Source organism: Lacerta agilis, chromosome 9, assembly GCF_009819535.1.
Source record: "Lacerta agilis isolate rLacAgi1 chromosome 9, rLacAgi1.pri, whole genome shotgun sequence".
NCBI classification, from domain to species: domain Eukaryota; kingdom Metazoa; phylum Chordata; class Lepidosauria; order Squamata; family Lacertidae; genus Lacerta; species Lacerta agilis.
The window spans coordinates 35,906,426-35,921,377 of record NC_046320.1 but is presented as its reverse complement, the minus strand read 5'-3'; the positions used below and the strand labels follow the sequence as shown (position 1 = coordinate 35,921,377).

Here is a 14,952-nt window from a genome sequence, read left to right as displayed (position 1 = left end):
TTTGGAAGGTATATAGGATACGACCATCAAACTCTATCCCAATTTATTTCAAAACATTTTTAAAGGGCTAATGTGGTAATATGCAAATTCAGGTTAAGAATTAAAAAGCACGTTGGCATACTTAACCAAGTTCAATTCTACCAATATTATCTGTACTGTTCAGAGTTATGCACAAGCATTCTAAAATTTAATCTGTGCTATTGCAATTTTAAATTGTCTCTTCAGGGATATAATTAAGAAGAGCATTCTGAAGAAAGAAAGTGCATATTTTATATGCATTCTTAGGAAGAAGCAGTGTTTTGTGAAACCACCGGAATACTAGGGGAAACAGTGTATGAACAGAACACTGAAGCTTCCTACACAAGATCCACAACAAACGGATCCTTAAGTGGGAGAAGAGGAACTGCATCACATCCAGAGATGTGCATATTGAACTCAAGAATAATTCAAACTCAGGACACAGGAAGTGATAAATATGCAACAAGGAAATGAAATTCTGTGACTCAAATACACTAAACCAATTAAAATACAGGACCAATTATGAAACACTGCCCCATTTTTCTCCCATCCCACTTGTGCCAATTTTTTCCTCCATTTTATTAGTCATGGGGAGCGGCAGGAAGCTACACTTGGCAGTAATGCTCTGTCCTCAATCACTAGAATTTACACTCAGATATTTATTTGGCACCTGAGATTTCATCACATATTACCCACAATGTTCCAAGAAAATATTGACCCTCTGAAACAGCAAAAACTCAGCAACCTGAATTTCCAAGTGCTAGATTTTCCACTCTTTCTGCACACCTGCTGAATCATGGAAGACGCAAAGTCTTAACAATATTCAATTTTTTTTTGTTCTTTAATCTTTATGTCAGAGTTCACTGTCTGTATCTGTGCCATCTCAGGGTTTGTGTGGATATCAAGCAACATTTACTGCTGCTTATTCTATCCACATGCTAGACCCAAGATAACTTTTAATAGTCTAACCATGCTTATGAACACAGTCATTGCTTTCCAAAGGTTCATGCTATGTATTAACTGGTGTTATATATTATATTGCACACTTAATGAATAGATCTTGTAGATGTATCTTGTAGAATAGATCAATGGGATTTTTTTCAGAACATCAGACTGTGGGCATTCATCCCAACATTCCCTTCAATAATCTAGCCAGGTCTTACTGAAGGTGCAACCCATCCTCCTAGCATCTCTAGAACTGGTACACTTTGAACTCACTTGCCCTCATGTTAAAGCTGATAGTAAAACTAAACTGCATTGACCTATTGTTGGAAATAATCAGTAGTGGGAGTAGGAAGTAGGGAGACAAATTCAACTGTTCCTTCAGCAAAAGCATTTCAGCTTGCACGTTCCTCTCAAGTGTGCTGTTCTGGAAGTTCTCTGGACGCTTCCCTACACAGTCGATCTGGATAGGGGTAGGAGTGTGTTGCGGGGAGGAGAGGGGAATGGGGAAAGCCCCATTTTGCTAGAGGAAGTCATTGTGCAGGCTTCCACTAGCAGGACTTGTTTACTGAATCTGGTCTCTGAACTTTAGAAAATGTAACTTAATTAATGGTATTGAATCAGAAGTTGGGATTTACTTTCACTCCACTTCCAACCACAACCAATTTAACATCAAATTTGTATTAATAAGAAATCTACATCTCAATTATGAGACTTAATCTCAGGGTTGTGGGTTTGAGCCCCATGTTGGGCAAGTGAGTCCTGCATTGTAGGGGGTTAGACTAGATGACCCTCATGGTCGCTTCCAACTCTACAATTCTATGCCTAAAACCAATGAAACCAATGGAAAGGTAGATCAGCTTAATTGAAGTTCAGGCTACTACTATCATTCAAATCAGCCTGCTTAAAACCATTATGAGGATAAAACATTTCTCTGAACTTAAGATGAAAGGCTGGGTTCAAAGGTTTAAAAAAGAACAAACCATTTCTAATGAATCTTGAAATGTGCAATACCCTAGTCTTGACGATGCATTACTACAATGTAGAGTTGGGTCCACTAGCATGAAGCTTCTTCTGCTCTTAGAAGAGCTGTTTCCAGCTTAGTTGTAGAGTCCTGCTTGAGGAAGTTGTCCCAGTTCAGGAAGTGTGCAAATTCTTGTGTGGGACTTTGAACAAACTCATTCCCAAGACCATTCTTAATGACCCACTAACCTTACTATGTAGCCTGTAATTTCATTATTCACACTGTAAACATAAGCCCTGATATACTCTGACCCTGCACTGTGTGAAGTATTCCACTTCCTCTGCATTAGTGCCATCCCATGAACTCTTGCACATGTTGTCTTACTGCTCATGGGTCTTTGAATCTGGCCCACGTCTATTTGTAAAACCCGTATCTTGGCATTGGGTTGCAGCCATTGCTGTTTGAGCATGATTTCATTAACACAAGACCGTCTTTTCCATTCTTCTTCCTCAGTGAAACCCCACTCTTCCTTTCCACTGAAAGATCAATGTTATGGGCTGGAGAACTTTCAAGCTGCATATGGCATGGGAGCTGGGGTGGGAGGGAGAAATAGACCTAAGATCAGGCAGAAGCAACCTGAGGAAGTGGCAAGCTGCAAACACAAAGGACATCTGCTCAATTTGGTCAACAGCCCCTCCCAGTTCAGCTCACAATGCCACGTTCCAGGACTTTCCTGGATGTCTCCTGGCCCTCAGAAGAGGCTGTTGTGGAAAGCGAGGATGAAAATGCACTCTCATGCAAGCAGATAGTTATAGCCAGGCTCACACAGTGTTGGATACAAGCCATTGTGCGGAATAGTTGTTTGCTCAACCTATCATGTCACTCCTTCAAATAAAGGATAAAGTTTATTTGATTACATAAATGTATAATTGGGAAAAACAAATGGCTTCCAAATGTTTGTTTTTCAGTAGCAAGAACTGATTTGATGCATTCTGACAATAATTTGCTAACTAAACAATATTGACTATGAAGGGCTTTATTAAACAACACATTTTACCCAAAAGATTGCTAGAAAGTTTACTGCTGGAGATATAGTATTCACATTAAATCTAAGAAATTGATTGCTGATCATAATGGCAGTAATTTCTAGTGCTGGCTCATTTCTCTTTTTTATAATGTTTTAGAAGTAGTTTTCAGTTTATAGATCTCTATAAACATGCTATATTTCTGGTTATTTAATTTAGCTTTGCAGATATATTAAGTTTGTTTATACTGTGGCGCAGAACTGGAGAACTGTAGACAGCGGGTTAAGTTACTACAGTTACATAGCATTAATTTCTACTGGTGAATACCATTTTATTTTACAGTTTTTAACCCAGTACGCATTTTAGAGTTACAGTATGGAGGGCTCTTTTCTGTTTCTCATTAAAAACTTTACTATATTTTAAAGAGATGAAAAAACAATGGGAAAATTCCATTCTCATCCATAATTAAGAGCACTAAAACATAAAACAGTCTACTCAATATTTTGCTTTTCATTTTTTAAAATTATAATAAATCCCAAGAAAGCCTACCTTTGCACACCTCATGTTTAAAAATTCTTTGTTCTTTAAAACAGCAAAATATATAACATGTTGCATTAGAAAAGTACTGTTTGTTATTAAAAGAGGAGGAAAGACTCAGGAAGTGTAGTGATTCGGTACTGTAACCGGCTGCAGTTATTGTAACAAAATTCTTTCTCAGTTCACAAGCTCTTCAAAATACAGTCATACCTCGGATTGTAAATGCTCCATATTACGTACGTTTGCGTTGCGTACTCCGCAACGCCAGAAGTGTAACACGGAGCGCGGACGCTTCTGCGCATTTCCAAGCCGTCTGTGCATGCGCAGAAGTGCAATATCGCACTTTCGTGCATGCCCGAATGGCACCCTGGAACCAATTGTGTGTGCAACCTGTAAGTCAAACTTGAAATGTTGTTCACCTGAAACATTTTCAGCCATTCTTGAAGTCCTGTTGGTGGCTGGATGGATGTAATTCGGCGCCGTTGCTGTCCTTGACCATTGGCTGCTCTCAGATCTCCAAAAGTAGTAGGTGTTGCTGAGCAAGGCACAAGCCCAGTAGTGCTGGAGCAAAAAAAAAGGCCAATGCAGTTCTCAGAAACATTAAATTATACTATTAGCACACTGGTCACTAGTTATTGAGGCAAATCTCATTACTATATGAACAGGTCTTTCCAAATCTCATGTGTTTTACTATTTCAGGCTCATTTGGGGAATTGCCTATATATAGGAATCAAACAAGAGGTAAAGTAAGAAAACCTGGAGGTTTTCTTCACTAGGGCTGGCTGAATACGTTTTGCTGAGGCAGAGCACCAAATGGCAAACCTCCACCCCCAAGTAGAAGAGCATAGTACCCAAGGCTGTGAAGTTATTTTGGAAGAAGGCGGAAAACCTTACAAGTGCTGTTCCTTCTCCATAGCAGAAGAATCATAAATTAAATAGCTATTTGCTATTCATCCAATTCATCCAAGATTAGCTGCCTGAGGTAACAAACCCACTCTGCCTAATGGCAGGGCCCAGTCTCAAACCTCACAATGGGAGGCACTAATCTAAGGGCTATAACCTGGGATCCACTTTGGGTGCATCAAAGTGTTTGCAGTCACCCAATGGTACATTTATTATTTTTTTTGAAGTTCAGACCACTGTGTCATAGGACAAACTATTTCGAACCCTCTTGATTCCCATGTTTAAAAGTAAAGCATAGTGAGCTGCGTTGAAGAAATGCAAGCCTATAGATATCTTGGCACACTGAACTAGTTGGGAGAGTTTCTTGGATCATGACCACAGTGTCACTCCCTCTAATATTAAACTTAGGTGGTGAATGCCAACTGAAACTAAGCCAAAAAAGAGGCTGAGAAAGGGGAGGAAGTTATCAGCATTCTCAGGTGAAAGTAAAAGTTTGAGATACAACCCCCTCTTTTAAAATTGTAAGATGGTAATCCTTCTCCAATGGTCTGAGCATGCTCAGTAGTGGTGGAATGTTGAGTATCCGTGAAAAAGAAAAATGCACCACTCAGGGGTAAATTAATGGAATGTCCTACTTATGTTAAGTGGAAAGGCATAGCTGGCAGGCAGGAACTTGAGTAAAAGGTAGAAATAGACCAACCTTTGGTTGCAAGTTCCACTTAGGAATAATGAAGTGTGGAATTGGTGGCCTGGCTCTCCAAAACTGTGTCTGAGTTAACTACGCCTGGCATGAGTTGTGAGCCCCATTGAGCACCCTTGCAGGACACCATGTTGGGAGAGGAACAACATAACTAACTTTGTTTTGCTGCTTGCAACCTCCAACTCTGCATGGGGACACCTACTGGCTCTGGTGCATATGCAACTAACACCACACTGTTGAACCTCCTGTTCAACTTTCCTCTCTGAGGATGTAAGCAGAGTCAAGAGTGAGGAGATGAAACATCACCCTCCTCTTAGCTTCTACAACCCATCTCACTTGGTTGTGAAGACTGTGTCCAACAAAAGGGGTCTAGTGAAAGGGATGTGGAGAGGGCAAGATGGATCCACTCAAAGCACCTTGACCAAGGGCCTCCCAAAACCTCAAGCTTGGATTGGAGTCACTCCATATCTGTTAGCAGTAAGTCTGAAGGATTTCTGGTTTGGGTATTCCAAAGTTTTATTTATTTTGTAATATTTCTAGTTTTATCTATAGAAATGTTGAATGCTTTCCCACTAGTAGCCTTTGGTTACAAGATTTGGGACTTTCATTTACAACATGTTGTAGATATTTGAATATTTTGAAGAGGGTAACTAGTCAGTTGAGACACATTTGCTTTTTATACATATTTCACTGGACACCTAGGATTATTGTATGTTTCTAATTTGTAAGAAGCATGTGCTTCAATGTAATTATAAGTCAAACACTGACACTTTGCTTCCCTGAGTTTGCCAAAACAGCAAATACTATATGACTGCAAATTTGCATAAATTTGGTGTGTGCCTAACAAAACAATGATTGAAGTACCATGGATGTGGGATTTTCTAGGTTCAACATATCCAGTTTGAAGGATTTCAGAAATCAGTGCTAAGAAAAGCCAGCATCTGAGGCCTTGAAGTGTCATTGCTAGTCAGAGAAGTAGACAAATGGGCCTAGGTGGAGAAATAATCTGGAACTCAGTATAAAGTATAATTCAAAGGCATTATTTTAGCATTTTATTTTACAGCCTTTTTGCAGGCAAAATAAGGCTCATAAAACTAATTAGTTTACAACAATTTTCTAAAAACAGGGATGACACATTTACACAATTGAAAACATAAGCATTTCATCAGTGAGGGGCACAGTTGTTATCTGATGAGCACAGATTAAATAAACTGGTTTATTTTAGGTAAAGAACTATCCTTGAAGGCATTTCTGAGTTCACAAATGTAAGATACTTATATAAAATGAACTCCAAAGATGTTCCCTTCTAATTCAAATCTAAATAAGTATGAGCGAGTTAATAGCAATATTGTTTTCAAAAACATTGTATTTTATGAGTAGCTATGTTGGCTATTAGGAAAGGATTTATTGGCTAGAAATGCACTAACAAGCATTCTGTATGCAAACGTCTGTATGCAAACTTCTACAATTATTCCAATATCTGCATAGCATTTCCCATGTGTTTCTTTTTACACAATTCAACAATGGTAGACCTATAAATCTGAGAAAAATATATATAAATGAATATATTTTAATTCATAATGAAGAATTTAAAAGGAAGATTAAAACTGAACAGCAGATAAACTGCCTATGGAAAGCAATCTGTTAAAACAAGAAAGTTTAACAATGCTACAGATTTGAACAAGCTCAAATGCAAGAGGTAGTTGTTATGGCAACTACCAAGTAGTGAAGTCGAGTTGTATGCATCCCTGGTTCTGAAATTCCTAACCAAAGGAAATTAAAGAGTTGTTAAATTGACGTGCCTGCCTATGATAAATGTAAATCTCTTTAATTTATAAATGGAACTCCATGTTGTGGAGAGGTTATTATTCAAAGTGACTCAGGAATTATCATGTTGTTGTATGCAAGAATGTTGTGATTAACACCAATCATTTTGTTGTTTGTATAGTCCAACTTGATGCATATACCAATCTGCAAGTTTCCCTTCACTGGGTAGATGTGAGGGAAGAAAAATATTAGAGTCCTTTGAAACCTGGTAAAAGGATTCATCCCAAATTTGTAAATAAAAGGGTTTGTTTACCTCTTTATAAATTTATAATTTCAGCAATTTGAAGCAAGTGAGGTACTGATGAATGGAGATAATTCACTCAGATCTGTTTTGTGGTATGACCATGCAAGAGGTGCCTGGGCAGGAAGTACAGGCTTCAGTGTATCTTAAACAGATGACCTGTCATTGCATTAAATTACCTTGTGTATTCTGAGACTTTGCAGGGTTTCTTTCCCAGTGAGAAAGAACGGACCTCGGAGCCATGGTCCAACTTTCTCTTCATCTACAAAATGGGACAAAGAACAAAAAAAATTGTGTTAGTTTGGCAGCATAAACAAGGCCTTTAATGAACAGGGTAGTAAATCTTTTTGCCCGTGCCTATCAATATTTATTTAATATCAGCCTGTGCAACCTGCATTTTTAACTAACAAAACATAAATTATTCCAATGACCCAGCTTTTCTTTGCACCATAATCACTTGGCAGCTAAAAGATACCCTGCTGCATTATGATTTGCATTATGATCTGTTTCCACACATTTATTCATCTCAATTAGTTATTAAATGGTTCAGTTCATTAACTTTACAAAAAAATTACTCTGCACATTCTTGAACGAGATATTCTATGATAAACACTTAAAACCACAGATAAGAAACATTATACGAATGTGAAAAAGCACATAAAACTACCTCCCTTTGGGCAGTTCCTTACATTTTTACCACTAGTGTCATTAGGATGGTCTTAGGACAAGTAGCTTTGTGCAATATGGCAAGATAACCGTGTGTGTGTGTGTGTGTGTGTGTGTGTGCAGTATTGCATTGTCAACCACAGAGAAGTTTATCAAAGTTACCAACACTTATATATCAAGTAATCTTTTAACTACAAATGTTTAGACTGGAAACTGAAAGCAGCAAACAAAAAGGTTTGCAAAGTGAAATACATCCAAAAGCAAACTTTTTAGGTTTGACAAGATGCAGCAGTAGCAATTTGACACCTATGCTAGCTAAACAGTATGGAATATACATGTGTTTTTGCCCAGATTTATATCTGGTTGTTTTTCTTAATAAGGTAGCTATTTAAAATGACTGGTTTCATACCAGTTGTTGGCAGCTAAAATCAAATATACACTACCATGCATATGCAGATTTTCCCATTCCCATTTTTTAATGGACATTCACTATGTATTGTGGCTGTCTGCTGCCACCGAAGATACATTAGAATCATTCAAGATACTAAAGTGCATTTTCACTAAGGAAATAAGCATTCTCTTAATTCTGTACTTATATTTTTACGCTTATGAATTGTGCTTTATTTTTAAACAAGGTTTCCATTTAAATTGTGATGCTTATCTATTTCACTTGAGCAATAATGGAAACACTCCTCTTGTGCTCAGCCTTATTTGTGAGCCTGTACCTCACATGGGACAATACACAGCATGCACCACACAGAATCAAAAAGCCTTCTCCACCAGCAACCTTTTTTCATAGCAAGGCTGAGGATAATGGAGACCATATTTTTATCCATGTACAGGAGCATGTCTGAAGACCCTTGGAAAGCACTTCCCATATTTAGAAAAATACATCGATTCATTGCAGAGCACCCTTTTGCTATAACCAAATTGCATCTCTAGAAATGGGGGTTCGTATACTAGATGCTTTTAACCTTCATTAAAAATTAAACTGATTCACCCCTAGGGGATATCATGATATTCTAGCAGTAATATTTCTTGTTTCCGACTATGAAATGATTTATTTTACTTCAGCAAACAAATGTTAGGAATATGAATTATAACACTAACTCCTACTCTGAACACAACTTCATTTTCTCAAAAGCATGGGATACATTCTAAACAACAGGCAGTTGTCCAAGGATGCAACCAAACTCCTGTTTTCTTAATATTTGTAGGAAACTTTTTCCATCCCTTTTAAGCTCCAGCTGTTTTAGGTACTGGGAAACCTGCAAAAGCTTATCACTTGGCACTCTATGAAATACTCTTAATAAAATTACCACTTTGTTAGACTAAAAAGAAGTTTATGCCCATTAGAGGTATCTAGTGTAAACAATTGCATTTTGTAGGGATTTCTGTTAAATTCAAAAACTTGCTCCACAAGTACCTGAGGAAACACACAATCTTGTAGAAAATTATGGTTGTTGGGTTTTTTTTAAATAACAGATCCTGCAGACTGTATTCTGCATTGCTCTTGGGAATTCACTGTATCTCTGAAACATTTCACAGCATGCTCAAAATGTCTCTTTGATATAAGCAATTACATGTTAACATCAGTACTATTTTCATCCAAAGCTGCATAATGAACACGAAATACTGAGTGAAAGTAGAAAAGGGTCTGATTTATTTATTTATTTTAGAAGGGAGAAAAAAAAACAGGCTAAAGTGCTGAGCTGAAGAGCCAGTTCAGTCAAAGGTAAATAGTCTGATGTTTCTTTGGTTTCTCATGCAGACTCCTAAAATAAAAGGATTTCGCATCTCATTGAGCCCTTTCATTATTTCCCTTTATTCAGCGTATAGCATGTTAAGCATCCAGGCACCACCAAAGGAGGGGGGGGGGATACAGGGAGATACCGCAGCCATCTCTGATGATACAGATTTTTCTTTCCTCAACAGACACACACACACACACACACACACACACACACACACACCCCTATACTGTATAGATACATATAGGAAGGGGGACACACACCATACCGGCTACTTACTTTGTAAAAAATCATTTTTAAAGTGCCGTAGAACCCCATGTTTTCGGTATTTTTCCCCTTCAGCGATTCCGTGCCCCCGTGTGTCCGGCTGCTTGGTAGCCTCTGACAATATAAACCTTTTTCAGGTAGATATGTCACAGACTCTAATGTGGACATGCTCGGGCACGTCGGAGAAGGAAGATCAGGCAGCAGAAGCAGTAGAAGCAGCAGCAAGCAAACTCCACCGTGAATGCGAGGAACGAAGCTCGGTATCAAAAACCTCCTCCCGGCACACATACATACGTACAGCTTGTCTGAGGAGAACTTAAGGGAATAATGAGTGAGGGGGGAAGATTATTGGAGGAGACTTTGCCCTGTCAAAGCCTTGACTGAACAGATTCCTCCCCGAGCGGCACAGAGATCAGATTACATCTTCCCTCACGCTGCGAATGGTGCAGTCCAAGCTTCAGCAATGCAGGCTGCACATCAATTATATGGTGCTCAGCTCCAAGGAGCCTGTGAGCACACAGCATGGGAAGGACTTCGGCAGGAAATTAAACCATCCCCACGCCATCCTCACACTGGCCACTGGGCTCGAAGGAAACGCTGAATATCTTTAACTATCTTCTCAAACCTGGCTAATTTATCTCCCCCCATTTTAAACAAACAGGATAGCACTGGATAATTCACGATTACGAGCTGAAGCAAACAAGGCGATTTTCACTAATTACAGCTATACGGTGGCCCTCCGGCAAGCTGACTGGACCTTTATGCCTGTGCATCTAATGGGTTCAAACATTGCTGCATAAAAATGCAGTTAATTTCAAATTAATTTGAGATAAGCATTTCCTTTGGCAAGCAGCCTACATTTCTCATTTGGGGGAGGGGAAATAGTAATGAATTTCATTGTTACGTTTAGCGCCCAATCCAATCATAATAAAATATGCAACTAGTTTGATTTAAATATTAATTCCTTCCTATTGTGGAATTTTTTTAAGTTGTGCTTACAAAATAACAGTACTGAAAAGAAAACTCATGAGGTCATCTTGTCCACCCCAAATGGAGGCAAGATTGGCACTACTGTTCTCTTACTACTCTTCAGTTACAACAAAAATCTGAAATAATTATTCAATGACACTCCCCTCCCAAACACAGTTGACACTACTGCAGAATCACCTTCCAAAGTGTTTCTGTTTTAAATACTTAACTTAAATCTGTATTGCTGCTATTTAACTATACTATCTATGGTCCTATTCTCAAACATATTTGAAAACTACTGCCATGACAGACCTTGAACACGTCTATTTCACAGAGCAGATTCATATGACCACTTGCACCATTAGGCGATTCCCCCCCCCCCCCCGTCACTTCCTAGGGAGACCCCTACAGCCTTGCAAAAGGGTCCACATGCAATCAGCTATCAGGTTGCTGAATGTACAAAAACCAAGTTTTAGCTCAACACTTTCACAAGATCCAGATCCAGCTGAATCCCTCTATAGATTGTTGCAGGGGGCAGATTTGCATCCCGGGGGAGAAAAGCTACACCATGTTACAGTTCATATTCCAAATATATGAACATAAAACATCAGATGAAGCCTGTTCAGTCAAGTGGAGCTATCACGTGTCTTGAACATGATACTTCTGCTACCCTTAATACACTGCAGAACGACATTTGCGTGGAAGTATGCTTGTATTTTCTCCAGATGGCATTTCTGCCATGAACACAGTGTTCCTTCCCCCTTTCTATTATAATATGAAACATTTTTTAAAGCTTCCACTTTTTAAAATGTTCCTACAATCTGATGTGTCCCTGACTGAAGTCTGGTTTGGATATTTATTTCTGGCCTCAAAACTGGTTCCATATATATATGAGAATGATATAGGTAAGTTGCATTTTTTCCACAAGAAGCAGAATGTTTTCTTTATGTTGTGGACAAACCTTGTAATTCATATACGGGCACGCTATCTTAAAAAAATATTTTTTGGACCAGAAGGCACATTTTGAATTTTAAGAAAGCATGATGGGCACCAGTCACAAAATGGTTGCCATGGCATAACACAGCATGCCTGCTGTGGGGGCATAGTATAACACAAAATTAGAAAAAGTTTAGTCATTGATGCTTCCCACCCACCCAAGACAGCCAAAGGCCTACCATAGGAAGTCAGCTATGTCCTGAGTTCTCTCCCCGCCCCCCTCTCTCCAACATCACAAACTGATGCTGTTGCTGTCTAATAACAATGGAGCATTTCCCAATACCAGCAAAAATATATACGCTGATCACACCACCCTTTCTCCTTCACACGCACAGCACACATACAGGCCACATACACACATGCATCTCTCTCAACTCACTCATGCACACACATTCCTCATATACATCTCTCCCTCTCTCTCACAGACCACAGATACACACAGACCACATACACATCTCTACCCCTACTCCTCCCGCTCACAGACCATACATGCATGTGCTCCCCCTCCTTCCCTCTCTCTTACACATGCCCACAAATCACATGCACCTATCTACTGTGTGTGTGTGTGTGTGTGTGTGTGTGTGTGTGTGTGTCTGTCTGTCTGTCTCAAAAACATGGGTGTCTGCTGGATTTTCCCCTCTAACTTCCTCACAAGAAATGAGAAGAATGGTTTCTGTATGTTTTGCCTCAAGTTCTAAAATATGTCAGGTTCCAAAAGAAAAGAAAAGAAAAAGCTGGATATTATGGTTCTTCTTAGGCCTATTACTGGTTAACAAGTTAGGACTGTTGGCTATTTTCCTGGTTTGAGAACTAATATGAAGCTACAGTTCCCCAATTTGGACATAACAGGAAACTTGGGAACCACCCAGGATCTTTGTGTCAAAGCTGACACACAATGGATGAGTGCTCAGCCCCCAATGCTTGTTCCTGGCTTCATAAACCAGAGTTTACAAAGTCTGGAATGATAGTCCAAACAAGACATTACATCTTATCTGAATATGCTATTAAAGAGTTCCTGTGCCCAATTTTCTTCTGTGACAAATTCTCAAAAAACAGTCATTATTCAGAGAAAGGTTAAGGAAATATCTGGTACTCAAAGAGCATTAGTAAATTTAAGCTTCTACTACAGTGGATATAAAAGCATAAATCCCAGGGTATGATCTGAGGATACATGAGGGACACCAACTGGCTGAAGCTATAGCAAGTCTGGGTCAACCTGGATGGATGACCATCTGGAAACCACATGCACACAATCTTGGTTCCATTACAGAAGGCAGGATATAAAATAAATAAATACAGTAAGTAAAAGAGGAAGACATTATCCCCATTTTACAGAGGGAACTGATGTGCTTGCATTACATGATTGTCAAAATGCCTGTCTTGTCACAAACGAAAAAAAGTAAATCAAGCATGAACAGGAATCCGGTGTTTGTGTGTAAGAGAACCAAAATATGGAGAAGACAGTGTGTATGTTAGAGAAGACAGTAAGCTCCCCCAAGCTGCAGTCTAAGTAACTGCAGATTATTTATGCCTATACAATTATTTCCCTACTGGCCTTGCAAAAACAACTTATTAAACTTTTAGCAGGCAAGTTTGTTAGCAAGTTATAAATTAAAAAACAAAATTACTAGGTTTTATGCTTTAAGTTTTCTTAGGCAAGTTAAGTAACAACTGAATTCCTGAAATCTGTACTGTTCATCATTAGCAAAACAGGTTATTCTAAAGGTGATTATAAGATCAAAGGTCAATACCACAACTAGAATTTGTTCTAATCTTGAGCCTATATACCGGTAATGTACACAATTTCTTCATCACCATTCTTGATGAAATGGAGACTCTATAGAGCAGGCATGTCCAACAGGTAGACCGTGATCTACTGGTATATCACTGGACGTCTGTAGTAGATCACTGGTAGATCATTGGTTCCCCCCAAAGTAGCTGAACATCTGTGGCTCCCCTAAAAAAACCTCAACATTTCATCTACTCCCTGAAAAAACTAAACCACTTTGACCCGAACCCCCCCCCCCAATGGGTCTTCCTCCTTGTTAATAAAAGCTCAACAACTTTGACCTGAACTTCAAAGTTGGGGGTAGATCACTGCCAGTTTTTAACTCTGTGAGTAGATCGCAGTCTCTTGGGAGTTGGCCGCCCCTGCTATAGAGCATACATGCAGCCCTGTGAATTTGTTATAGCTACTCATTTCTTAAAGTCTTTTTTTGGGGGGTGGGGGTGGCGGAAAGGACCCAGTTGTGGTTAATGGATATGCCTGCTGTCAAAATTCAGATGCTAAATATCAGTCCTCAAAATGAACCATGAAAAGTGTATAAAACTGTTAACTCATATATTATTGTGGTAAAAAAAAGGAAGGCTAGAGAATAGCTGAGATCTTCCATTAATTATCTGAAACATCAGGAGCAGCATTCTGTTACAGAATAAGGTCCTTGCATGCCAATCCTAAAATTAGTAGCAGCAAAACTCTAAGCAAATATGATGCAATGACATAGGTTGTGATGCTGAACTACTGCAGTAGCTATGGGCCCTTTACTAATCACTTCTTCGCTAATAAAATTTTCTACATCTCAGCATGGTATATTTTTCTCTGGTTCTTCATTACACAGTATCTATTCATCTTCTAACCACATAACAGCTACAACTTCACAATGATATTTCCACTTCTCTATTAAGTTTCATTCCTTACACATTTCATAGCAGAGAGTGAGCGAGAACTGAGCTCCTGACCAGCTCTGTTTCTTCTTATCCTTTCTTTCCTGTAACCCATCTTGTATGAAGGAAAAGGTAACACTTTCACAGCTTAACTTACATTATTTAATATCTATGGGAAAAGGACAATCAGATATAGACAATAATTTTTCACCTAAACTACCAGGGTCAAGACCAGCCAAGGACACTACTGCATTACTGATAAAATAATGAATATATAAAAGAATTAGGATGTGTAACACTTACTTCAACTATCCCTATGTGTTTAGGAATGAATACACAAATCCTAGTTGCACGATCAATTAAAAGATTTTACTTGGCCAGGAAGAATACTAAATACCTTAAATTTCACTATTTTCATTTTTATATTAGGTGATAGTCAACTCTTACTTTCTCAGGGTGACTAATTCCATTTATTTCAAGAG

General features: G+C 38.7%; 1 protein-coding gene across 5 annotated transcripts in view; it reads right to left on the bottom strand.

Annotated features, from left to right (window-relative positions):
* FBXW7 (F-box and WD repeat domain containing 7) overlaps positions 1 to 14,952 on the bottom strand; it is a 116,322-nt gene that overhangs the window by 27,475 nt on the left and 73,895 nt on the right. For 4 of the 5 annotated variants that reach the window (XM_033160432.1, XM_033160435.1, XM_033160431.1 and 1 more), the window contains 2 exons: positions 7,337 to 7,419; positions 3,906 to 4,047 (listed from right to left, as the gene is read on the bottom strand). In XM_033160432.1, the coding sequence (XP_033016323.1) occupies positions 3,906 to 4,047; positions 7,337 to 7,419 (225 nt within the window). Of the gene's footprint in view, positions 1 to 3,905; positions 4,048 to 7,336; positions 7,420 to 9,853; positions 10,380 to 14,952 lie in introns of those variants that run through there. The other variant, XM_033160433.1, reaches the window with a different exon arrangement.